This window comes from Mustela nivalis, assembly GCF_964662115.1.
Source record: "Mustela nivalis genome assembly, chromosome: 10".
NCBI lineage: Eukaryota > Metazoa > Chordata > Mammalia > Carnivora > Mustelidae > Mustela > Mustela nivalis.
The window spans coordinates 7746531-7772653 of NC_139029.1; the positions used below are offsets into that span (position 1 = coordinate 7746531).

At 51.6% G+C, this 26123-nt stretch overlaps 2 protein-coding genes across 16 annotated transcripts in view; one reads left to right on the forward strand and one right to left on the reverse strand.

Annotated features, from left to right (window-relative positions):
• Positions 1-58: 58 nt before the first annotated feature.
• On the reverse strand, positions 59-14295 carry MTHFR (methylenetetrahydrofolate reductase; the record flags this gene model as incomplete). Of its 3 annotated transcripts, XM_082685397.1 has the most annotated exons (13): positions 59-1108; positions 1436-1555; positions 2476-2577; positions 3526-3708; positions 3937-4117; positions 4327-4461; positions 4749-4999; positions 5707-5900; positions 8318-8428; positions 9197-9435; positions 11169-11414; positions 11687-11761; positions 14069-14295. In XM_082685397.1, 13 exons carry the CDS (start codon positions 14293-14295, stop codon positions 893-895), a joined length of 2280 nt encoding a protein of 759 aa, XP_082541523.1. In that variant the 3' UTR covers positions 59-892. The 3 variants fall into 3 exon arrangements, with proteins under 3 accessions (XP_082541523.1, XP_082541524.1, XP_082541525.1); XM_082685398.1 differs by lacking the exon at positions 11687-11761; XM_082685399.1 differs by lacking the exon at positions 14069-14295 and having other exon boundaries at positions 11716-11825.
• CLCN6 (chloride voltage-gated channel 6) overlaps positions 14094-26123 on the forward strand; it is a 30847-nt gene continuing 18817 nt past the window's right edge. For 3 of the 13 annotated variants that reach the window (XR_014299366.1, XR_014299367.1, XM_082685389.1), the window contains exons 1-5: positions 14346-14541; positions 15343-15402; positions 20121-20186; positions 20515-20580; positions 23175-23417. Coding sequence is in view for 8 of the 13 variants with exons in the window: in XM_082685389.1 (XP_082541515.1) it covers positions 14455-14541; positions 15343-15402; positions 20121-20186; positions 20515-20580; positions 23175-23417 (522 nt within the window). In the remaining 5 variants the exon portion in view is untranslated. Of the gene's footprint in view, positions 14542-14628; positions 14860-15342; positions 15403-20120; positions 20187-20514; positions 20581-23174; positions 23418-26123 lie in introns of those variants that run through there. The other 10 variants (XR_014299368.1, XR_014299369.1, XM_082685394.1 and 7 more) reach the window with 7 other exon arrangements.

Genomic DNA, 26123 nt, shown 5'->3' on the forward strand with positions numbered 1-26123 from the left:
GCAGAGGGTCAGAAGCAGCTGGCAGTAAGAAGTCCCATCTAAAAAAGTAAGCCAGGAAGAAGTCAGTCCCGCTCTGTTGAGCCTTATCTTTGCCCTTGACAATAACAGACAGGGTATTCCCTCCGCCGCCATAGGGGATGAGGGGCAGGTCGAGGGCTCTCCCAAGTGTAAGGGTTGAGATGCCTTTAACCTCGACGAGGCACCTTTCCTCTTGAACCACCAGAATACAGAAATAGTTCTTCTGAAAAGCAGCACAGGAGAAAAGTGAAAGCCCTAGCTGGCTCTCGGGCAGACAGGCAGCGGGGGTGGGGGTCGGGCGCCAAGAAATGCTGGCGTTATCAGGCTTCAGGCCAAGGCCTGTCTAGAAGCCTGGCGGGTGGCGCTCCAAGCAGGTGGGCAGGGCAGGGTCTGCCCCTCCAGCCACAAGCGGACATGCCAGCAGCCACCACCTCCGCTGGGCGCTCCGCAGCACCACAAATGCCTGCCACCCATGGTTCACTTTGCTGCCCTGCAGGTCCCAAGTGCAAGGTCACTGGCAGCCCCAGGCTGCTCCTAGCGGCTGCCCTGGTCCCAGGGCTGGGTCAGCAACAACGCCCTCTCTTCTCAGGCAGGATGTTGTTCTGCCCACCATGGTCCTCAGCAGGAGAGGGTGCCCTCCTCAGGGTGCACACACTCTAGGCTGAACGAGAAACACCAGGCTTCCCCGTGGGGCTGACTCCGGTCCGGCCAGAGCCGGGAAGCCTCACACCAGTCTAGCTGCCATGATCACGTGAGGAGGAGGCCGGGGCTGGGGGAGAAATGCTGGAGAAGAGGGGTCCCCGGGAGAACCAGGCCTGGGGAGGAGGAAGGCAGGACGGCAGGGGCCTCGGGCTAAGGCCACGAGGGTACGGGATCACAGAGCCTGTGTGTCTTGCTCTGGCTCAGGCCTGTTGAGAAGTTCAAATGTGTCTTCCACCACCTGCCACAGGCAGTTGTCCAGGGGAAACTCGTTGTCCACCAGGTTGACCAGGAAGTAGTTGTCGTGGATGTACTGGATGATCATGCGGGACGGCGACTCCTCGTCGTACAGCTTGCCCCACTGCTCGATCCACAGGGCGAAGGCTTCATCCTGCAGCCACACGCATGCGCACACACAGACGCACAGACGTGTGCACACACAGGCAGGCAAGGTAAACAGAGCTGCCCTTGGGTCAGGGAGCCACATTCCTTGCTCCTCCCCCCAAGGGCCTCTAAGCAGCTCCACAAGACACTTCCAGGAATGGAACAAAGGCTCCCGGCCAAAGTCACCTCCAGCCCAGAAACCAACACCCTGAGTCAGGGGTCAGGACCCAGCCAGGAAGGCGGAGCCCACCTGCCCTGGCAACGTGGCCCCAATGACACCTCCCACTTAAGGTTTGCTGGGTGTGTGGGGCACGCCCACTCCTGGCCCCCTTACCTTCCAGAACATGAAGCTGACAGGATCGACCACCGTAGGCTGGATGATCTCCCGCCCAGGGAAGATGCCCCAAGTGACCGCGTTGGGCTGCAGCTCAGGGGCATTGGTGATGTTTTCACCCTGAGGGCAGACGGGGGGGGGGGGGTGGTCAGAGCAGACCTCGACAGCGACAGCGTAGACACTGCAGTCATCTTCTTGCCTGGGAACTCGCAGGGGTGGGTGGTGGTGGTGGAGGAGGCTTTGCTCCAACCCCTCCACCTGCCCCTCCCAGCCCTGCAGCTCCGGGAAAGGGGGGTTGGGGCACTTCCTTCCTCCTCCCTGTGCTCCTAGCTCCACACCCCCCACATCGCATCCCCTCATCCAGACGTCCTGCTGGCTCCTGCTGGTTCCCTTTACGGGTCTGTGGATCTGTTCCTGTGTGTCGGCTCAGCCAGGCTGCCCCTTGCTACTTGGCTTGACACAAGGGCCGCTGTGTTCTAGTCTTCCCTGGTCCTGTTATCCACACCCCGTCCACCGTGACCTGTCTATGACAAAATGAGGAGCCAAGCCATTGCTGCTGGGAAAGGCTCCCTCTGGCCTTTAGGGGAAACCCCAAGCCCCAGCAGCACAGTCAGTTCTCTTAGCCTTACTCTAAACCCACCCAGCAGTGTCCCCACAGGCCGGCAGACAACGCCTACGCAGCCCTCCGCCCATTCCCCATGATGCCTGCTCCTTGTCCTCAGATTCCAACCACAGGGGACCCCTCCAAGCCCTTCCTGACGTCCCAGATTAGATGTCCCTTCCCTGGGTCCCCAGCATCCCATACTGAACCTTACTGTTCAAAGTGCACCCCGACTTGTAATTGCCCACGGACTGGGCCCCCTCCCTATACTGGGGGCCCTCTGGGCTGAGAGCAGGGGCCTGGCTCTGGGCATATGTTCCCACCACGCCTGGCCAGCGCTAGGTGCTCAGTGCTTGCAGACGGATGGAGTAAACACGGTGCCCTCAGCTCCTGGACACGGGGCCTGCTGAGCGCTGGCTAAAGCCCGGGGCTGGCCTACCTTGACGTCCACGATGTGGTAATTAACCCGGAGCTCGTACTTCTTCAGCACCTGCAGAAGCGCTCCCACCGTCTCACGGGAAGTGAAGAACTCCAAGTAGGCCTATGGGCGGGTTGGGGGGGGCAGAGACCAGCACATCAAACCCAGTCCTTGCACACCCCTGCTCTGTGTGCACCACGACTGGACGCTGGCCCTCCCGACACCCTGGGGAGGCGCCCTCACAGACACATGTGGCAGGACTTGAGGCCCTGGGGCTAGCATGGCCACGTGGACCGAATCACAACTGCAAGCAGGGGAGAGGGGAGCATGCATGTGGGCTTTCTCCGTCTAGACAGGTCTGAGGGGCAGCTGCCTCCCTTCTCCCAGCCAGGGAAGGCCCCACGGAGAAGCCGCTTCAGAAGCCGGGCGGGAGGCCCGTTTGGTAAGCTGAGACACAGGAGGGTCCCCGACACATCCCAGCTGCCCCACTCACTAGAGGCTAACAGTGACCCAGGGTTTCTCCAGCACCGAGGGTCTGTCCGGGATGAGGCCGGGTTCGTGGCCTGCAGGGGGAGCATGGCTACCCCCATCCCACAGATGAGGAAACTTAGTCAGGAGAGGCGGAGCCATGGGGCTGCACTGAAGGGAGACAGCGGGGCAGGGACTGAAAACCCAGCTCTTTCCAACTCCAGCACCCATGGCTACAGTTCTAGAATGGCGTTTTAACTCTAGGAGCCCTAGGAGAAAGGTGTCAACTCGGGACACCAGTAGCAGTTCCATTCACGAATGCGTCCTTCGTTCTTCCCACGTGCCAAGCACGTGCTTTGTTCATTTCGGCCCCAGAGCATGACGGGCTCTCTCTGCCTTTTACAGAAGAGACAGCTAAAGCGCATGGCAGTCAAGTGACCTGCATCCCCAGGTCTGACTAAACACGGGAACTCCTGTCCGCACTGTCCTCTGCCCCCCAGAATAAAGAGACCCCAGGGAGGGACGGGAGCTTCTCTGTCCCCATCTCCAGGGAACCCCCAGGGGCCGGCCAAGGTGGGCCAGCCCTGTGTGTCCCTGCCACACCTTCTGGAAGACATAGCCCCCATTGGGGCCCCAGCCCACGACGGGGTCGGAGGACGGCTTCCCGTTGATGTTGGGCTGCGAGTTGATGGTGAGGATCCCCTGCCGGTTCACACGCAGCAGCTCCTCCTTCATCAGGCTGGTCTCGGCCGCCAAGGGCTCATCATTCCAAGGGAGGCAAGTCACCTGGGGCAGAGGGGAGCCAGGCTGGGACAGCAACCACACCGGGCACCCTGGGCACCCTTCCTCTCGCAGACTCCACCCCTGCGTCGGTCAGCCCCTCTAGGTGTCCCAGGTGGGGACTTCCCAGCTCACCCTCCTCTTTGCGGAGGTGCCCCATTCAGACAGAGATGGGAGGCTTGGGTGGGGATGGGCAGGGGGGTTAACCAGGAACCCCACCCCAGCATCACTCACCTTATAGCCATGTTGGTTGGGCTCTCCCGAGAGGTAGTGTGCAAAGACCTCAAAGACGCTTTCTTCGCTGGTCAGCTCCTCCCCCCACATCTTCAATAGCTCTTCCCTTGGGGACTTACTCTTCAGGTAGAAGAGGTAGTAGTCCTTCAGCTCCCCGAAAGCTGGCGAGGAAGAATTGCCCCTGGCAGAGAAGGTGCCCAGAGGGCAAGGCATACTCCTGACCTGGGGCTCCTGACAGAGGGACAGTTGTGCCCACTTGCCCAAGGGGCATTCCTATGAATCCTGTCCCACACTGCTCCCCAAACAGCATGCCAATAAGCAGGCAAACTCCCTCTGCCTCCCTCCCAAGAAACAGGATGCACTAGCAATGGGTTGCCTGCGGGTGCTCACCAGCGGCCGTTGGGGAACTCATCCCACTCTTGCGTGCGATAGATGTAACTCTTTGGTCTGGAGGCCCAGAAGATGGGACGGACATCTTCCTCCCGGCGCTTTGGGTGGGCACTGACAGCCCAGGGCAGGGGACGCCTGGGTGAGGATGGAGACAGGATGAGTAAGGGACAGGCTAGAGGAAGCAGGAAAGGCGGGGATGGGGAGAGTGGGGACAGCAATCAGCCGGAGTTCTCTGATCTGCATGGAGTTCCCACTGAGACAGAAGCCTAAGTGTATGGCTAGCCATGGCAAACACCCCTCTGCATCGCCACGGTAGCCAGCACTGCTGGGGCCTGCTCATTCTGTGACCTCTCTCTGCCTTGTCTGCCCATCTGACTTTCCTCTGTGCCTCCCAGGCCCAAATTCGGGGCCAGTGGCGTCACCTGGGATCCTCAATCCACATGCCCAGACGCTTCAGCACCTCTGTGGTGGCCATCTCGCGGTTGAGGGTATAAAAATGGAGGCCTGGCACCAAGCCACTGGCCAGAAGCTCCTGGCACAGGCTCACGGCCTGCTCAATGCCATAGTTTCGGATGGCATCGTCATTGTCTTTGATCGGCTCAATCACGTCCTTGATCTGCTGCGGCACCTCCAGCTTGGACAGTTTCACGAGCTGCCGAAGGGAATGGTAGCCCTGTACGAGACACAAAGGGCTATGGGGTGCCGTCTCCCAGCCCGTCTCTCCCCCGAAATACTTACCGCCCTTTCCATCCCACCAGGCCTCCCGGCCAGCTGTACTATCACACAGAGTGACTCAGAAAGCCAGTCCAGGTTGCAGGAGTACCCCCGCCTTGTCCAGCTTCTTCCACTCAGTGTAGCAGCTGCCTACAGCACTCCCGCCCTTGGGCTGAGCTAGCCCTTCCGCCCCTAGGTGTGTTTATTGATAACTTGGTGCGCATCAAGGCCAGTGGCTCCCAAGCTGCACTGATCATCAGCACCACCTGTAAAATTTAACAAGTAACATGCAAGTTCTCAGGCCCCACCTCAGACCTATTCAATTAGAACCTCCAGACAGGAGATCTGGAAATCTACCTTTCAAAACAAGTTTTTCAAATGATTTTGATGACAGTCAAGTTTGGGGAAACACTGATTTTTTTTAACCAAGATTTATAATGAAAGATATAATCCCTTTTAGGGACACTGGTCAGCAGGTCCCTCCAACAGACACTGGTGCTGTTTTGGGGGCAGGGGGGTGGCCCAACGGGGACCATCGTGGGGAGGCATGTTGCACCCATCTGAAGGGAGAGCTCCTGAGCATCAGGCACTGGATTTCACGCCAGGGCTCTGGCCTGCGCTGGGAGGGGGATGGAGGGAGGCCACGGAACCTCCTGGGACCCTCACCTGAATAGGAAAGATGCCGGGGAGGATGGGGCAGGTAATGCCTATCTCGCTGCAAGCCTTAACAAAGTGGAAGAATGTGTCAGCCTCAAAGAAAAGCTGGGTGATGATGAAGTCAGCTCCTGCGGACACCTTCTCCTTCAAGTACTTCAGGTCGGCCTCAAAGCTCCCTGCGTCGGGGTGGCCTTTGGGGTAACCTGCCGACAGGGATGACAGTAGGGAGAGGCTGGCTCCCACATACATGCTCAGGATGAGTGAGGAAGAGACCGGAAAGCTGGGAGCAGAGAGCCCTCTGCCTCAGAGGTTCTTGACCCGTGCAACACCGCAGCAGACAGGCCAAGGTGGTGAGCGGCTGTGCTTCTCACTCTAGCCATGACCCTTGGTGAGAGGTGGCCTAGGGCGACCTGCCCAAGAGTTGGGGGGAGGGATGGCACCCACTCCCTGTACTGTCCTGCCTCAGGTCCATGGCAAGCGCCGAGCTTGATTGGGGCCACAGAAGAGAGAAAATGTCACTTTTAGCACGGGTCTGGCAGCATCTGGGGTCCTAGGCTGGAGTCTGGGCACTGGATTCAAAACCGTGCTTTTATTTTAACACGAAGATTACTCAGGGGTCCAAGAGAGTGGACATTAGAAACCACGATGCCCAGGGAAGAAGAGAAGGTAGGCACGTTCCATCTGAAGGGGAGAAGGGAGAGCAGCCCGGAACCACTTCCAAAAGCCCAAAGGCCTGTCGCAGGGGAACAGGGATTCGCCTTCAAGTTCCTTATTAGTCCGAGTCTGTGTGGCTTCTGATGCCAGAGCCAGGATCGGTCCCAGAGAGCTGCCTGACCCTGGAAGGAGCAGCCCCACTAACAAGTAACGAGGTTCTGGAGACTGCGTGCCAAGGATGCCAAGGGCGGGATTCCAGAACTGCCTGGAGGCAGGACCCCGTGTCACCTGGGCTGCTTACCAGCTCCGTGAACCCTATGTTTGCTTCCTTCCCTGAGAAACTGAACTCACAAGCAGGACGACTGTAGGCCTGTAGGAAGCTACAGGGGAGCGCTGGCTTCCTGAGCCCAAGCCCTGGGCAGGACCCTGAGCCAGGCTGCTGGGGAGCCAAGCTGCTTTGCTATGATAAGGCCTTTCTGTTCTCCAGAAACCCCAAGTCATCAAAAAATGGATATAAAAACCCGTCTCAGGAGGCGAAGGGGTGGGAGGACTGAGCCACCATATTTCACTTTCAATAAGGCTATTTTTCCAACAGCGATTTTAAAAAGGAGTTTTTAAAAGCTCAAACTATAGCTCTAAATCCTCAATTACCACCGAACACACGTAGCATGTGCTTACATTTAGATTTTGCCCGTTTACTGTATTTCCAGTCACAGCCAGCGTGGCGTCTCGACCCAGATCATCCTGCTCGTCTGCTTTACCACAGGCAGAGCCCCAGGCCCGCACCTGCAAGCTCACAGCCCAGCCCGTCTCCGCGCACGGCCACCCAGCGCCTACTGCATATGTGCGCGCTCCCCGATGTACTGGCCGAACGGTGGCCCGTGTGAGCAGGGAATGCTTGAGCAGGTGGAAATGTTCACTTCGCTCCTAACTCCTCATTGGGGCCTCCCAGACTCACCTAAACGCCCCTTTGACTATGAAGAGCGGATGTGCACACGGGGGCCTAGGACTAAATTCAAAGCCATCGGCGACAGCTTCTTTGAGGCCACGTGGATTAGTTTCTTAAATTCACATCCCTATTCTGTGCTACTTCAGAACGTAGCCATGTTGGTTTTCATGTAAAAATGGTATGATTTCCCCAAGAAAGTTTTGAGAAAAAAATGGTCATGTCGGGACAACATTCAAGGTAATCCCTGGACTTCTTGCGACCCGGCACACACTGCCTCACCGTACCCAAGCCCTGGCTCGAGGAGCCAAGTCCCGATCCCATCTAGTGGGGCTAGGAGGGAAGGCCACCGCATCCATCTTGAGCAGGTGAGCCCTGCCTCTTGGCTGTAGCCCCTGGAGCAGGAGCTGCGCCGGGCCAGTGCCCTCTCCTGAAAGTCTGGAGCGGACTCTGAGACCCGTCAGTCTGGCAGGACTATTGGCTGGAAGCGACTGTGTGCACTCGGGAGCTGGTGGCAGGTCACGTGTGTGCAAGAGCATACACTCAGAGCTCCTGGAAGCGTGGAGCACGTGCGGAGTGGGAGGCAGAGAAGGGAGACTCTGCGGCTCCAGACCGAACGAGGGAGGCCTTGGTTTCTCACTGCTTCCTGGTCCAGAGCCTCATGAGGTCACGTAGCGTTTCCTGACAAGGGTTCCAAAATTCCCTGCCCCCCTAACCCCTGTCTTAACATCCCTTTTTTGTTTAAAGAAGAATAGGGCTGGGAAGCAAGCTAAGAGCATAAAAAGGCAAAGGGATTCAAAACGTAAGGGCCAGTGGCAGCCTGGCAGGTGGGATGACAGAATGAGAGCGCAGACAGTGTGACACAGCTCTTGAGCTTCCTTCCCCCGGCACAGGTGCAGGCCCACGACAGCCTGGGTCACTGGGTCCTGAACTGAATGCCGGTGGGCCTTCTGTGCCTCTCTGGTTATGTCACGCCTTCCCTTCCCTGTCCTCCCATGCTGGGAAGGCCCAGCCACTCACCTGCCACACAGATGTCAAAGTAGTCCCCGAACTCGCTCCGGATGTGCCTCACCAGGTCCGCGGCATAGCTGAAGCCTCCCTCCTCCTCTTCCCACTGGTCACCCACGGGGTCTACAAGGGGGGCAGAGGCCGCAGTCACTGGGTCTCACCCACGATCCAGATGGCCTTTATGATCCTTCTCCCTACCCCACCCCTGGGGCCACCAGCTTCTCTGAGATCGAGCCTTGATTTTCCCAGCACAGCACCTGGCAAGTGGCGGCCTGAAAGATGCAGCCATCCTGGCAAGCGCTTGCCGAGCACTGACTCCGCAGGCAGTGTGCTGGCAGTGCCAAGCAGGGGACAGCTGCGGCTCTGCAGTTAGCCTGGAGTATGTGGGACCCCTTCCCTCCCCAGATCTGGGTGTGCTCAGGCACCTCCCCCAACCCCACTGCTCCCCCTCCCATCCTCTTGGAGCTCTTGCCTCCCAGAGGAGTTCCTACTCCCAGGTGAGTCCTAGTGGGGAGCACCGTCCCACCCAGGTCCCTCTTTCCACACTTGGGTGCATGATGACAACAGGTGCCAGAGGTATGAGGAACTGTCCCCCTCCCCCTCCGGGGATCAGTGCCAGAACCGCACTCTCTGATTGCTGGAGCTGTGTAGCCAGGGCAGTGGGCTATCAGGCAAGGCTGCAGTCCTGACTGAGCTCCGATGCCAAAGCCAAGAGTCCAGAAGTGGGTCCATCTGTGCGGCTCACTACCCACAAGGCCGGCTGACACCACGGGATGGGAGAGGACGCTGAGCTGCTCAGTGGGGGCCCCAGAGAAAAGTAAAGGGCTGTTCCAGGGCCAAAGAGGCCTTCCAGGAAGCAAGATCCCAGTGAGCAGAGGGCTGGCTCCACACCTCCCCGCAACGCCAAGATGTTCTTCAGGCCCAGCCGCTTGGCCTTGTGCAGGTAGCCCGTGATCTGTCCCTGGCTCTGACAGCAACAGGTCATGTGCAGGATGGTCTCCAGGCCACAGTAGTTCACGGCGGTGCTGGCAATCATCATGGAGGAGGTCTCCTTGTCTGAGCCGGGGTCCCCTGCTGGATGCCAGGTCACATCTATGAAGAGGGGACCACCTGCCCCCATCCGATCAAACCTGTAGGTAATTTCTTTCTGAAGAGGGGCTCCTGAGAGCACACGGCCCTACACCACCTTCCCATGGGCTCTGGGAGGGAGGGAGACATCACAGCCAAGTCATAACCAGATGACCCACACTCATATCTGGGCGCTGCTACTCAGTAGCTGTGTGACCTTGGGAAAATTAATCTGACTGGGCCTCCGTTTCCCCATTTCAAAAATGTGCCAGAGAACAGCACTTCATAATAACACTGTGACAATATTACCATAGATGGCTCCACAGCCCTTGGAGTGCCAACAGTGCTTGGTACACATTGAACACTCAGTCCCTGGGAACTCCTGTTACAAAGATGATTTTTTTTTTTTTAACGATTTTATTTGAGAAAGAGAAAATGAAGGGGGGTAGAGGGGCAGAGGAAGAGGGAGAAGCAGACTCCCCACTGAGTGCCACCTGATATCAGGGCCTGGGCTGTCAGATGCTTAATGGACTGAGCCCCCCAGGCGCCCCAATGAGGATGATGATTGCAGAGATAACTGGTATCAACAATGCAACCCTTTTGTGAGAGGGCAGCCTGCAGCCTTTCAAAGTGCTTGCACTTGGATTATCTTGGGTGAGTTCTGACATTTTGCTGGTCAAAGGTATGGGGAACTCTCTGAGTGGCAAGCAGAGGCTCACTCTAGGAAGAGGAAAAAAGAGGGTGAGCAGACACAAGTTTCTTTCATGCTACACTCCACCCCCTGCCCGCCTCCTTGTGGTGCAGCAGCCAGCAGGCTTCTAGAACACGGCCACGGTTCCTGAACGAGACTCAAGAGCCACAGATGTGCACACACGCCTGACTGACCAGCTATAACATGGGCGCCTGGGTTGCCTGGGTTGCTCAGTGGGCTGGGTGTCTGCCTTCGGGTCAGGTCGCTGATCCCAGGGTCCTGAGATTAAAGCCCCACATCGGGCTCCTTGCTCAATGGGGAGCCTGCTTCTCCCTCTCCCTGTTGCTCCCCTTGCTTGTGCTCTCCCCCATCAAATAAAATCTTATTTTAAAAAAAAAACAAAAACCTCTCGTGTCTTTGAACTTCAAAACTTCCAGAGTGACACATGAAAAATGCAAGTGGTACAATGCATAAACTTAAAAAAAAAGGAACCACACAACATAAGGTGCTAATGTAATTCGTTTGGCACTTCTAGATTGTGAAAGGTATTTAAGTTGAATTCCTAACGTACTGAAAATGTTCTCTAAGCCACTGCTTTATGACTTCCTAAACTGTATGCATGCGTCAGTCCCAAGTTCTGCCAAAGAACGCAGTCTGAGAAAATCAACATTTTTAACTCGTTGAAGAATGTGTCTTAAAAATTCCAGATGCAGGGCACCTGGCTGATTCAGAGGGTGGAAGCGTCTGCCTCTGGCTCAGGTCATTATCCTGGGGTCCTGGGATCAAGCCCCAGATAAAGTCTGCTTCTCCCTCTCCCTGCCTCCCACTTCCTGCCTCCATATCCCTCTTCCTGCCTCCTGCTCACAAGCACGCTCTCTCTCTCTCTCTCTCCCAAATAAAATCTTTAAAATAAAACCCAAAGGACTTCTGTGGACAGCTGAGAAGCTGCAGCTCCTGGGTCTACCCTGCTCTTTTCCTGCCCAGTCAGAGTGTGACCCTCCCTGCAGCAGGGCTGTGGCTTTGCCTCCGCCCGGGGGGGGGGGGGGGGGGGGGGGGGGGGGCCTGGCTCATTCTGACCCCACCTCCCCAACTACATCAGCTCACCTTGAGATGAGATTGACAGCCCCCTCGGCCGTCCGAGGAGGGAAGAATTCTAGGGAGAACCACTTGTCCCCAGATTCCATCCTCCGCCTCATCTTCTCCCTGAGTCTGTCGTGGCGCTCGGGGTCCAGCCCAGGCGTGGAACATCTCGAACTCTCCTTAGAGCTCTCGCTGCCACTGCTGCTGCCCTCCAAGCGGGGAGGGGGGCCGCCATCCCCTCTGGGTTCGTTCACCATGGCCAAGTTCCGGCTGCAAGGAGTGGAGGCAGGAGCGTCAGAGGGCAGCAGCCAAGTCCCGGAGCGGCAGGGTCAAGTGAGATGGGGCGTTTCCAGCAGGAAGAAGGCCAAGGAGGGTAAGGGTGACAATGCCCCCGCCCAGTGGCTCCACATACTACAGCTGTGGCTGTCTATGCTGCCTCCCTCGACGCTTTGCCCTCCACAGCCGCCTGGCTCCACATAAACCAGCCCCCACCCGGCACAGAAACATGCTCCTTCCGCCCAGGGATCCTCGGTGACAGCTACCTGATGGAGGGCGGCACTGAGAACCTCACCCTGCCAGCCTCCAAAGTCCATAGTCCTAGGCCGGGGCCTCGGGATCTGGAAGGGAGAACCTTGGGTGTTGGACGGTCCATCTCCGCCAGCTGGGACCCAGGGTGGGTGGGGAAGAAACAAAAGGAAACTTCCCCAGCGAGTGTGTTCCTCTGGGCGGAGGGAGCAATGACAGGGGAAGAGCCCAGAGCCAGACTAGCTGGGGCCCCGCGCAAGGGGGCGGGGGCAAGGCTTTCAGGCGGGAGGGAGGGCTGAGGCTCCAGTTGCAGAAGCCAGATGGAAGGAGGGGGATGTTGACTGGAGACTGCAGGGCTTGGTAGATAGGAGGCCAACTGACGTATCAGGGTCACCGGATTACTCTCCAAAGAAGGCAGAGCTCAGTCTGGCCCTGTCGGGAACATCTCCTGTTACTTGGAACACTTTATCTGCACACAGGATGGAAGGAATGTGGGCAGGACAAAGGAGCCAGACTTCTCCTGAGTTCGTGCTACTCCAAAAAGTGGCACGAACTGTCATGGGTTAGACCTTGACACCGGCTGGGTTCCACAAGTAACCGGACCCAAATTCAATTAAGGGCATGAATTTGTGTCCTACTCAGAATAAAAGCTTTTGCATCCATGCCTGCCTTCCAGGCTGTTCTCCGTACACACACCACGCGAGCTGGTTAATTACAGTGACTGCACAATCACCACATACGAAGCCCTAAGCCATGGCAACCACAGGCAGGCCAGCAGAAGGCACGGCGTCACCCGCCAGTTTAGTGGGGAAAATGAAACAAATACTTAAAAACAAGACAGAACAGAATTCTTGAACAGCAGTGGGCAGACACACACTTTTAGCAGTGAAAAATCCTCTGTGTGGTGACATGGGGCATCAGAGGAACAACCAGGCCAAGTTAATTCCTTTCAAGGGATAGTCACTGCTCAGTCAGGGTCTGTTTATTTGTTTGTTCCTTTTTTTAAGACTTTATTTATTTATTTGACAGATTACAAGTAGGCAGAGAGGCAGGCGGGGGGGGGGGGGGGGAGGAGCCGGGGAGCAGGTTCCCTGCCAAGCAGAGAGCCCGATGCGGGGCTCAATCCCATAACCCTGAGATCATGACCTGAGCCGAAGGCAGTGGCTTAACCCACTGAGCCACCCAGGCCGCCCCTGAGCTGGGCTTTTTAACTATGTGGGGGTCCTAGACTCCTGAGAAATGGATGAACTCTACTGCTCCTGTCCCCTGCAACACACACAGGGGCACAAAACACCAGTTTGCACACCCAAAGTCAAGACCAGAGTAAAAACACTTGTAGCAACGATTTTCTTCCTAGGGACACCCATTTTTATCCTGATCTAAAACTCCAGCTTCTCAGCAGGGACAGCCAACAGGAGTAAGGAAAGGGAGAAAAATCGAGATCAGCCTAGCTGGCTTTTCTCCTCAATTCAAGACAGTGGCTCATTAATTGTCTGCTGGAACAAAACCAAGAGAGGGGGAGGAAACAGAACTACCTGCCCTTTCATTGATTTAATACAGACTTATTGCCTTCCTAGTAAGTGCCAGGCACGTGCCATCTTCAGCCTCCTTCCTCACATCACTTCTTACCCATCTCAAAGCTGGACTCCCACGGGGCCATAGGGTTGTAATTGTGGATTCATAGTTTTGCCTCCTCTCCAACCCTCCAGGCCCCTGAGACCAGGGCGCGGGATCCTGCCTGTGGCATCCCCCATGCCCAGCACAGTCATCACAGCCAGCACTCTGTGAGCGCCAATGGGTCAAGCGCTGTCACTCTGTTCTCAAAATAACCCTCTGCCATTTACTGACCACTTGCTTAATCTGTGCCGAGCACCGTGCAGTGCGCGAACACGAAACTGACCCCGCGCAGAAGGGCCAGGGTGGACACCTGGGGGCAGCCCGACACAGCGGGCGCCGGACACTGCGGTACCAGCCGCCTACAGGTGCTCAGCTGGGAGGCAAGTTTAAGAGACCGGAGCCGGAAAGACGCCTCCGGCACCCTGCTGGGAGACCACGAATCGAGTCACGCGGTCACTGGGTCAAGGTGGGGGCGGGGACGCGGGTCCAGACCCGGTCCCAGGGGGGCTGAGTCACCACCCCCGTCTCAGGGCCGCCTCCTCCCCGGGGTCCCCTCCGTCCACGCCGGGGACCGAAGGCGAATTTTCCGTTCACAGCTGCAAGTCCCTGGGGGTCTCAGCCATTGGCGGTTACACCAGCCCCCCAACTGAGGGGTCGCGCAGAGAGGCAGAAGCCCACCGCCTAGAGGGGCGGGCCGGCCCCCTCGCTCTCCGCCCCCGGGTGGGAGGGCCTCACTTCCCGGATATCCCTCCCTAGCGACCCCATGCCTCGCCTCCACTCACCCTCCCGTCGCGGGTGACTCAGAACGCGCGCGCCCGAAGCAGCTGCTCGACCAGGGTGTGGGAGCGTCCGGCTCGGGGGGGGGGGGGGGGGGGGCGGGGCGGGGCGCGGAGCAGGTGTCAGGTTGCCGAGGGAGGCGGGACCAGAGGGCGGAAACCATCCTTGCGAGCGACCGGAAGTCCGTCCCCAACATGGCCGCGCCCAAGGGAAGAGGGTCTTCCACCGTCATGTGACGCGGGCCGTCGCCCCACCCGTCTGCAGCCACTCCCTGTCTCGGTCCCGAGCTCGAGAGGACCACGTGACACTGTCGGGGGCCAGTCACGTGAGGCGCGGATTCTGGGTGGGAGGGGGTTGGCGGAGGGTTCCAGAGTGGCAGTAAAGGAGGGAGATGGCGGGGTGCAGGGGGTCCCTGTGCTGCTGCTGCAGGTGGTGCTGCTGCTGCGGTGAGCGTGAGACCCGCACCCCGGAGGAGCTGGTAAGGAACGGGCGGAGCCCAGCTGGGGAGGGGGCGGTTGCCAAGGGACGGCGAGAGGCGTTGCCGGGGGTGGGGCCGGGCCGAGCTGGGGCCTCAGGTGGCAGCGGGCGGGGCGCGGGCACCGCATCCTCGGCTCTCGAAGCATCTGCCTCGCTTCCCGTGCCCAAGTCTCGGGTCTTCCTCAGAACCCCTCCCTGGTATCTGCGGCAGAATCCAGGCCCACTCCGGTTAATCCCATCCACGTTTTCTTTTATTTCCCTGTGAAAGGAGTTTTGAATGAAGCGAGCGTTGTCAAAATGAGCCCCTTCACCGGACTCGGTGCTTATCCAGCGGCTGGCTTAGTTTCTCCAGCCCTTTCTGACTGTATCCCTCACCTTTTCTGGGTCATTGGTAATCCAGCTTCCCTCTGCAAAGCACCCTGGGAAAACTTGAGTTGCTGTGTCCCAGAGTTGACAGGTCCCTTCTGTTTTCAGATTCAGTACATTGTCCGATGGATCCTGAATTTTTTTCTCCTTTATCTGGCATGGGAGATCTTTGACGGGTCCTGAAGACAAGAGTGGTTATTTAGAGAACCTATCAGAAACGAAGAGCTCACCTGGAAGACTATAGCCGCCGACATGACCCCCATCCCAAAAGTGTTTTTTGTTTTTTGGGTTTTTTTTTTAGATCTTGTTCCCATTTGATAATAGTTCTAGATGGTTTGGAAATAAGCAATCAAATTTTAGCAAATACTTATGTCTCTTTCTACTTTTAATCATTTGATATTTAACCATTTAACCATTGTGTGGATCTGTTTTCTAGACCATCCTTGGAGAAACACAGGAGGAGGATGATGAGATCCTGCCAAGGAAAGACTATGAGGTGAGATTCTTCGTTGCTGCCTGGGGTAAGAAAAGCAGTGAGGGAGCTGGTCACTTCAGACAGAAGCATTAGGATTGTAAGGAGGGATGCTCTTTGACGATCTGTCCCAGGGAGTGAATGGGTAAGAAGTAATTTCCCTCTCTGAAAGGGACTGTTTGACAAGCCCTTTCTCACCATAACCCCAAAACAGGGTCTGATGTGTCTCGATGCATTCATAGATCTGTGGCACCTTAACCTCGATAGAGCATACTATTTAGTTTTACAAGTAGAGACTGAGAGTAAAAGCAGCTGACAGTGCATGCTCATCATAACAGCTGTGGGACAGGAGACCTTCCTTCTTTTCTTAGAGAACTTTCCAGATGACTGTTTTCCTGCCCAAACAGCTTCTCTCTGAAGTGCTTTCTTTTTTAAAAGATTTTATTTTATTTATTTGTCAGAGACAGAGAGAAAGCAGAAACATGAGAACTGCAGGCAGAACAGGCAGAGGGAGAAGCAGGCTCCCCTGCTGAGCAAGGTGCCGGATGTGGGACTCGATCACGGGATCATGACCAGAGCTGAAGGCAGATGCTTAACCAATTGAGCTACCCAGGTGTCCCTCTCTGAAGTGCTCTGTATTGTAGTTCCAGTTCAAGAATAGGATTCTAAGAGTGTGTGTGTTTAGTAAGGCCAGCACTGCTGGAGTAAAACCAAACCAGTTTGCTTTTTTATCATTTAGTTTCTGATAATGTTTCTGTGACTTTTGAAATAACAAAAACAGGCCATGGTTATGATAGAGAATTGTTAAGCCATTACAAAAAGAAGTTAGAGAAAAACCCCTTACCCCACCCACTAAAAGATAACTATGAACTTTACTGAATACCCTTTTCCATGCTTACATTCCTGTTTTTTTTTTAAATAACAGAAGCGAGATTCTGCTACGTATATTAACATGTTTTCTCCTCAGCTTGAAAACAATCTTTCGGGCGCCTGGGTGGCTCAGTGGGTTAAGCCGCTGCCTTCGGCTCAGGTCATGATCTCAGGGTCCTGGGATCGAGTCCGGCATCGGGCTCTCTGCTCAGCAGGGAGCCTGCTTCCCTCTCTCTCTCTCCGTCTACTTGTGATCTCTCTCTGTCAAATAAATAAATAAAATCTTTAAAAAAAATAAATAAATAAAAAATAAAAAAAAAAAAAAAAAAGAAAACAATCTTTCTATTGCTAGTACATTACTACAGTTTTTTAAAAATTGAGGAATACTTTTTTTTTTTAAGATTTTTATTTATTTATTTGACAGAAATCACAAGTAGATGGAGAGGCAGGCAGAGAGAGAGAGAGGGAAGCAGGCTCTCCGCCGAGCAGAGAGCCCGATGCGGGACTCGATCCCAGGACTCCAAGATCATGACCTGAGCCGAAGGCAGCGGCTTAACCCACTGAGCCACCCAGGTGCCCGAGGAATACTTTTTTATTATGCCACAATTTATTTAATCTGATTTTTCTATATGGTGAACTAGTCTTGACTATTCTTTTCTTCTTCATCCTTAATTGCTTCTTTGAGCAATTCCAAGAAGTGTGATTAATCTTCTATGTTTAGTGCTTTCTTGAAAGTGTCACGTAGAGGGGTGCCTGGGTGGCTCAGTCAGTTAAGCTCAGGTCATGATCCCAGGGTGCTGGGATTGAGTCCCATATGGGGTTCCTTGCTTAGCAGGAAGCCTGCTTCTCCCTCTCCCTCTGCCACCTTTCCCCTGCTGTGTCTCTCTCAAATAAATAAATAAAACCTTAAAAAAAAGTCTATGAGACAGACTTTAAAAATTCAATATTTTAGGGCAATAACAGACTCAGGCTAATTTTCTTTTTTAATATTTTATCTTTTGCTGTAGAATTTTGTGGAACTGTTAGGATTTATTAGTATAACATGGAATTTTGAAAAAACTTTCATCATGGAGAATTTCAAACATAAAGAAGAATGGATAGAATAGTATATTGAAACCCCCTATACTCATCAGTTTCAACATTCATTCAGCTCATGCCCAACCTTGTTTCTTCTGGCTCCCATCCCCTTCCCATATTATTTTGAAGAAAATTCTACTCATCACATCATTTCACCCATAAATAATTCAACTTGCATCTCTAGAGAACAAGGATTTTTTTTAGCACACCACAGTACCATTTTCATACCTAAGAAATTAACAGTAATGCATTGATATTAAATATCCAGTGTTCAGATTTTCCAGTTGTCTTATAAATGTCGTATAATTTTTAATGTTCTGTAATTTTTAAATTATTATTAATTATTATTTATTATTACTCTTTGGCTCTAGTTCCCAATAAGGTCCTCACAGTGCATCTGTTTGATTATCTTTTAAATTTTCCTTAAACTTTTATTTTTTTAAGTAATCTCGACCCTCTACATGGGGCTCAAACTCACAACCCCAAGTTCAGGAGTTGCCAGCTCTACCCACCGAGCCCACCAGGTGCCCCCCTTCATCTTTTTGAAGAAGATTCCTCCTTCATCTTTTTTCCCCTTGCAGTTTACTTGACAGAATAATTTTTAGGACTCTGGAATTTGCCAATTGCTCTACCATGGTATAGTTAAATATGCTACAGTGATGGGAATGCTTTTAATGAATCAGAATCAAAAGCATGATATCTACTGATGTATTTTCCAATATTTCTAAAATATTAGTCTCCCTGCACATAGCTGAGAGGTTTGCAAGAGTTAGTAGAGGAAGCCCCATATTGTGCTATTACCTTACACTCCCTCACTGAACCCAGTGATGTCACCCTGACTGTGTGAGCGTGACAAGGACTTTCTGGCAACCTTCCTGTACTCCCTGGAGCTCACCATGGCTTCTCTGCTCCATTCACCCTGCTGTCCCCAAGGCTTCATCTCTCCTTTTACTAAAGTACACTTGTATTTGTAATGCATTTACGTTCACCTGATACGCATGTTTATGTAAATTTTATGGGTTAATGTTTCATGTGAGTCATTAATATTTCTCAATGAACTATCTTCAAGTAAGAGCTTCTTCAGAACATTTGCTTTGTATCAGAGCAAATTTAGCTAGACACTCTGAAAAATCTGCTCAGGTTTGACTAGGGATCAACTAGAAAACCCTTCTGTTGAAAATCTCTCTAAAATGTGCTCTTTCTCCTTCCTGCCTCCCTAAGAGTTCACTGCACCTATTGGAGTGACTTTAGAATCCCTGGTTTGACATCCATTCTCATACTAGGTGGTCTATCTGTGGGGTGGCTGTTAATAGTGGTGTTTTCATGCAGATCACAACCTGTGTTGCTCTTTTGAATTAAAAAAAGGCATCCCTCAGAGCCAAGGACTTAGAATAAAGGACCTCTCCCTCTGGGCCACAGCAGCTCCCCTAGCTCAAGGCCCATTGTGGGTGCTACTTGTGTAAGCACTGAGGTGACGTTCCTGATTGAACTTGGGTTGCCTTTCAGTCCTGCTTACCCCTTTGACCACATGCTATTTATAACCTCATTACCTTGGGCAGCCCTGCAGAACACCTATACAATTTTTTTTTCTTTAAGTTGTTCCCCCCGGCGCCCCCCCGACACACACACAACGAGCAGAATACAACAGAAATAGAAGGGAGTTAGTTATCACAAAGGAGAATGAAACGATATCTGGTTTTAAGAACAGGTCCTGTAGGCCCTTGGTACATATTTACAAAATGTCAAATTCAATTTTTAAAAAAAGAAGAGATTAATGTTCTGGTGTTAGGCATCCCATTCTTTTACCTAATAATTTTTGCGTATTTTCCACATCTGTCTCTTTGGATCTTTCATAATTACCTTATTATTATATAGTCTCCTGTGTTTGGGTGTCTGATTTCATAAGCTGCCTGCTTATGCCCCTTTTTTAAAAAGGGATTTGGACTTTGGGTATAGATGTAGATGGAACAGATTGTCACATGTCACACCTGTGTTCGGCTGACTGCTAAGTCATGCTCAGAGTGTGGCCACAATGTCTCATTTGTTCGGCAGCTGATGTGTTGGTAGCAACAGGTTTAGGAAGGAGAGAACACGGCAGACCATTTTCCTCTGTTGCCAGACGGCTGCTTCTCTTAGAAAACATAGAAGAAATAAAATTAGTTCCTTTGAATTGTTTCTCAAGATGTCTCTGGCACACAGGCAGATTTTTTTTGCAGAATATCTGTGTTCTGTGAAGAGAGTCAAAGGAACACGGCTGGAGATGTGGAGATGTACTTTCAGGAGCTGTGTGAAATCCCTGCCTCTTCCTAACATGAACTGAAAGTTGCTTTTCAGAATAGTCTCCACATTGGTTTGTCTCGTGACTAACCTCTTCCTCGCAGAAGCTGACTATGGAAGATACTTACAATTAAATGATTTTCTAAATTAATTTGGTTCCGGTGAATTGAAACTTTCGCACATGTAATAGGATAAGTCGGGTAACGCTGGTGGTAGCCGGAGGTCTTTTCAGGTTTTGCAGAAGCAGGAAGTTCAAAGGTAGGTAATTGAAAGCTTTTCCCGAAGCATGAACCTGCAGCCGCGCTGCCGAAACATTCGTGTGCATCAAGCGCAGACTCCCTCGAGGCAGGTCCGGAGGTCCCAGAATCTGCATTTCCAACCAGCTCCTCCCCGGGGGGCTGCAGGTCCATTGCCCTGACGAGCCACACTTCGAGTGGCAGGAACCTGAAGCATCAGCCCTTTGCAGGTTTCCGTGATTCTTCCTGTTTGTGACCTGCTCACTCCCGTTTCTCTTCCAGAGTTTGGATTATGATCGCTGTATCAATGACCCGTACCTGGAAGTTTTGGAGACCATGGATAATAAGGTGAGTCCCTTATTGATCTCTTGGGACTGAAGAGATCGTATAGCGGCTTCCCTTTCCCATCTTAATGTCCCCGTAGATAGCTTTACCCCATGGCTTTCAGCCCCTTTCCTCAGACCTCTGCCAACCAAAGTACCCACTTCAGTGCACCTGGCCTGGGCTCTTAGAGCTCATCCTTCTGGGAAAGCAAAGCACCTGTCATACAGATACCACTACCAGGCTTGCTGTCTCTGTGAAATTTAGCCTAAAACTGGTTAGCCAGGATGTGCTACTTCCCTGTTGCTGACAAAACCATATAAGAACCTGAGTCTGTCTTTCCCTGTGTGAACAGAAAGGCCGCAGGTATGAGGCGGTGAAGTGGATGATGGTGTTCGCCATTGGAGTCTGCACTGGGCTGGTGAGCAGGCGGGGCACGGGGGGGCCTGGTGGGCAGGGTGGGGGCATGTGGGTCAGAGGGGTGGTCATTTGTCCTAATAACTGAGACTGCCTTTCTTCAACCCCCAAATAACAATCCTGACACTGGTTTTGGCACTTCTCTTGCTTTGGCTTTATGAAATTGAACCCTACAGCACTGGTTTTCTTTAAAGCACTCAAAGCCTTGGTCAGGACCAAGCTCTTATGATACGGTATGGTTATCAGGTGGACAACGTAGTCAGGGGAGCACTGCATGGAAATTGAGGTCACTGTAGGGAAAAAGCAGAACAGTGGAACAAAACCAGCCGTTACACCCTTTCCTTTAGTGTGGCGTGCCAGTAAGCAGGACAGCATTGATCTCAGTGAGTTTACTGTGCTGTCCTGGACTTCTGTCCCGCACGCTTCTTGTTTTATCTAAAAGGTGGAGCTGGCGGCTGTGGGTAGAAGAATGTGCCCGAATGCACAGGGTTCTGGAGTCCGTTTGCTCACAGATGAATCACAGATAAGAAAAGATTATGAAACACTGCCAGATTGTGTAGTAGCACAAGGCCTGGAATCCTAACTGCTGACCTAACCACTTAAAATTGGGGAAGAGAAACTGGAAAAGTCAGCAGCCAATCAAAATGATATCTGTCACATCTGATTTCTATCATTACAGTGTTCAGGTGGGCTGCTTTTGTCCCTTCGGGCTGCTCTAATAAAAATACCATAGACTTGCGGGGGGCTTAAACAACAGATGTTTATTTCTTCCAGTCCTGGAGGCCAGAAGCTCAAGGTCAGGGTGCCTACAGATGAGTGTCTGGTGAGGGCCTGCTTCCTGGCTCCTGGCTGTGTCCTCACAGGGGAGAAGGGGCCAGACCTCTCTGGGTGTTTCATAAAGCCAGTGATCTTTTTCATGAGGGCTCCACACTCAGGACTGAATCGCCTCCTAAAAGGCCCCACCTTGTAATGCCATCCCAGGAGGGGTTAGAATTTCAGCAGATGAATTTGGGGGGCGGGGACACAAAAGGTCAGCGCATAACAGGTCGTATGTATATATACACATATATATATATATATATATATATATATATATATATATGTATATACATATATATATATATACATACACACACACATATATATATGTATATATTAAAGATTTTATTTATTTATTTGACAGAGATCACAAGTAGGCAGAGAGGCAGGCAGAGAGAGAGGGGAAAGCAGGCTCCCCACTGAGCAGAGAGCCTGATGCGGGGCTCGATCCCAGGACCCTGAGACCATGACCTGAGCCAAAGGCAGAGACTTAACCCACTGAGCCACCCAGGCACCCCTAGATCATATATATTTTAAGCAGCAGCCTGTTTATCTCACCGGAACTAACTACAAGTTTCAATCTTGACTCTGCGTGATATACCCATAGGATGTAAGCCCGTATTTAGTATGATCTAGCCATAAAGGCTGACCAGTTTTTATTTTCCTAGCATTTGTCAAATTTTTGCTGCAGTAAATTTAGAGGTCCTGGGAACATTTTTCTAGTTAAGACAAAGGGCATTCAGAAGGCCTCTTTGGTAACATTCTATTATGGGGAGAACTTGGGTCGATTTAACTGTTATATTGAAATTTCAAGGTGTCTGTTTTGCTATGTATGTTTCTGGTTGGAAATTTCCCCGTAATAAGCATAATCACAAGCCACCTACTTGTTAGTCTTTCTGCTCCTTTCCTATCACACTCTGTTTCCCAATGCTAGCAACTTCTCCAGTCCCCTCACGTCCCCTCATGTTCCCTCCAGTCCTCTTACATCCCCTCATGCTGCTGGAAGGCAGATTCGCCTTTATAACTTAGCAACCAGCCCTTTTCCTGCTGGCTCTCTTATCCTTCCATCTGTCACAACCTTTTGCTTCAGTGTTTAAAAGCCTCGGGGCATTGGCTTGAGGGAAGGCCAGAGGCTTGAAGCCTTTGATCCTGAATCCACCAAATAACAAGCCTTTCCAGTTCCCCATGAAGCCCAGATCAAAGACTTGGGGCTTAACGTGGACTGCTGGACTCTGAGTGATTTTCTCTGCCTTACCAGGGTAACCGTTGGCTGCAAATCAAAATACTGACTTAAAAATAGTAATAACAAATATGCAAAAGCCATATACACCTGAGTAAAGAGTGTTTTTCAAACTAATATCCTAAGTTATGTTCTTATTTAGCTAAGAACCCCTGAAGATGTTACTGGAATTCTTCTGAAACTGCCTCCGGAAAATGCTGAGCAGACCCTCACCCAGTTCTGGGTGATTTCTCTAGACATGGGCCGGTCTTCCTGGATTTCACATCTTTTCCTGCAGCCTCTCCCTTTGTTTTACTCCTCTTCTCTCAGCTTAGCTGCGTGTGCGCCCTTCTTTTGTCCTCTGGAGGGGCAGTAGGGACAGGCTGGCAGGGAATCTGCTGGCACGTCAGTGACTAGCAGGAAAGGCGTTCACTCTTTGCCTCTTGGTGCCATGGGTGTGTGTGCCAACTGGGAAAGGCCAGGGGGGCTCACAGCTTTGGGGTGAAGTGCATGTGCCACCGAGGGGAAAAACTGAGTGACGGTTCGCCTTCTCTTCACAGGTGGGTCTCTTTGTGGACTTCTTTGTCCGCCTCTTCACCCAGCTCAAGTTCGGAGTGGTACAGACATGTATCCTTTCCACGGCTCTTGGTGTCCCCACATGTCAGCAGTTTCTGACCCTGTTTTCTTGTCTCGAGAACAGGAGACATGATTTAGAGAAGAGCTGTTTATTAGCCATTTGGCTTAAGTTTTTATTTATCGTCGAAGGACACAACAGGAAGTCGTTAAGAGAACCTCGTAGTCAGGTTGGTAAGACATAAATGCCACAAAGATGCCTGTTCTTCCCAATCATCTATAAATTCAGTGTAGTCCCAATCAATACTCCAATAGACTTTTTTGTGGAACTGGAAAATTCTCTTCCTAAATTTGTTGGAAAGAGTAAAGGGCCAAAGTATTCGAGACCGTTGTTTTTTTTTTTTTTAATTTATTTGACAGAGATCACAAGTAGGCAGAGAGGCAGGTGGGGGTGGGGGGGAAGCAGGCTCCCTGCTGAACAGAGAGCCCGATGCAGGGCTCGATCCCAGAACCCTGGGATTATGACCCGAGCCAAAGGCAGAGGTTTAACCCACTGAGCCACCCAGGCGCCCCAAGACAGTTTTGAATAAGCGTGGCACTTGCCCTACTCAATGTCATAATTTAAGATATAGTTGTTGAAACCATTTCCTATGGGTGCAGAATCCCCAGTTAGGCCAGTGGAAGATAACAGGAGCAGAAATTGGTTTATACATATAGAGAAGTAGGGTGGATGTCAGAGCTAATGTAAGTCAGTGAGGAAGAGACAGACTTAATAAAAGACACTGGGACATTGGATATTCATCGGGAAAAATATAGATTCCTACTTCGCACCATAAATTAATTCCAGATGGATTGAAGATGTAAATAGGCAAAACAAAACTCTAATATGTGATGTCAAGAGTAGGAAATAGTTTCTTAAAACTCCAGGAGGCACAGAGTGAAAGGGAATAGATCAATAACCTTGACCATGACAAGTTTGTTTTTCATACAAACAAAAAAAACCCAAACCATGACAGTAAAACAGCATAAAGAAAGTGGAAAACAAATCCACAGCCTAGGAGAGGCAACTCACTGCATTTAGGAGACAATTAATTAGTATTTAGAACACCAGAAGAACTGCAGCTCAAAAAGAAAAAAGCCCAAACAACCCAATAGCAAAATGAGCGGAGGGTATGAACAGGCAATTCTCAGAAGAGGAAAATGGAATGGTCAGTAAATAAACCTGTAGAAAAGGGCTCCCCTCACCATTAACTAAAGATGTAAATTAAATAGGTAGCAAGGGACACTTCCCCTGACTCCTAAGTACCTCCTTCTCATGTGGACCTTGGACAGATGCAAAAGTGTTCATTACAGCTCTGTGATTGCAGGAAGGTGAAATCACACCAAATGGGAGAACAGAAAAATTATGTGTTCATATGGTATCATTTTATGCAGAAGTTAAAATGAATGGACCAGAGCTGTGTTTATCAACATGGCGAATTTTCAAAAACTCAGTGTTGAAGGAGAGAAGAAAGGGAAGTGTAGAATATGCATCAAGTGCAATCACATTATTTTCATTTTAGAAGCCCATACGACAAATGGCTGCATCTAAAGATACACAGGGAATGGAGGGCCTGGCTGGCTCAGCTGGTCGAGCCTGCGACTCTTGACTTCTGGGTTGTGGATTCAAGCCCCACTTTGGGTATAGAGATTACATAAAAATAAAGTTTAAAAAAAAAAATGACACACAATAATTTCAGGTTAGTGGTTTTTCCCAGGGGAGAGAGAGAAGGAAACTGGATTTTTTTTTTTTAATGGTATCTAACATTTTAATTTTTAAAACCTGGAGCAAATATGGCCTGACACCAAGATGTGCCAATGTGACGGATGTGGAGGGGAGGCTGTTGTTGTTTTTTGTGACATTTCAAGTGTTGATTTGAAGTGTTGGGGTCCAGGAGCAAATGGTGAGAAAGGATTCTTGAGAAGTTTTTGGTACAAAAGAGGTGGTTTTATTAAAGCACACGGGGATAAGGCCTGTGGGCAGAAAGAGCTGTACCAGGATGGCGAGCAGTGACTGATTATATACTTTTAAATTGGGAGGGGTTAGCAATAGTGTTAGGTCTTTAAGGAATTGGGGAAGCAAGGTTTGCAGGACATTGAGGGGCTAGCTGCTGTTAAGATACGGTGATTTAGTACTGCCCAGTGAAGCCTTAGTCCTGACACCCTTCGGATGGCCATCAGTGGGCCCTGTGCTTCGAGGATGATCGCTCACCTGCATCTTGGGGAGGACCAGTAGAGATAAAGGAAGTTTCCAAAGGGATTTTCATTTGTTAAAGACCACTTACGACTTACTGGATTCTGGAGATGAGGCTACCATGCAGCTAAGGTTGCCTTTTGCCTCTAGCAAAGCATAAACATGGGTGCAGTCGAGTGGCCTGAGGAAGGTCACGCTGCCTGTCTCAAGTGTTTGCCGAGCCGAGTTTTAAGGGGATTTAATTTTTTCTACATTTCTTTTGCCTTTGTGTTCCCCACATCCATATTTCATAATTTAAGAATAGTTCCCTGGCACCTGGTGGGCTCAGCCAATGGAGCATCCAAGTCTTGATCTCGGGATAGTGAGTTCAAGCCCTGTGTTGGGTGTGTAGAGATTATTTTTAAATAAAATATTTATAAAAATAAAAATAAATTTAGAAAATGGTTTCTGATGTAGAAGATCTCTCAAGGCAGGTTTTTTGTTGTTGTTCTTCTTTTTTTTGTTTTGTTTTGTTTTGTTTTTAAGATTTATTTAGTGGAGGGGTGCCTGGGTGGCTCAGTGGGTTAAATAAAGCCTCTGCCTTCGGCTGAGGTCATGGTTTCAGGGTCTTGGGATCGAGCCCCGCATCTGGCTCTGCTCAGCAGGGAGCCTGCTTCCTCCTCTCTCTCTGCCTGCTTCTCTGCCTACTTGTGATCTTTCTCTG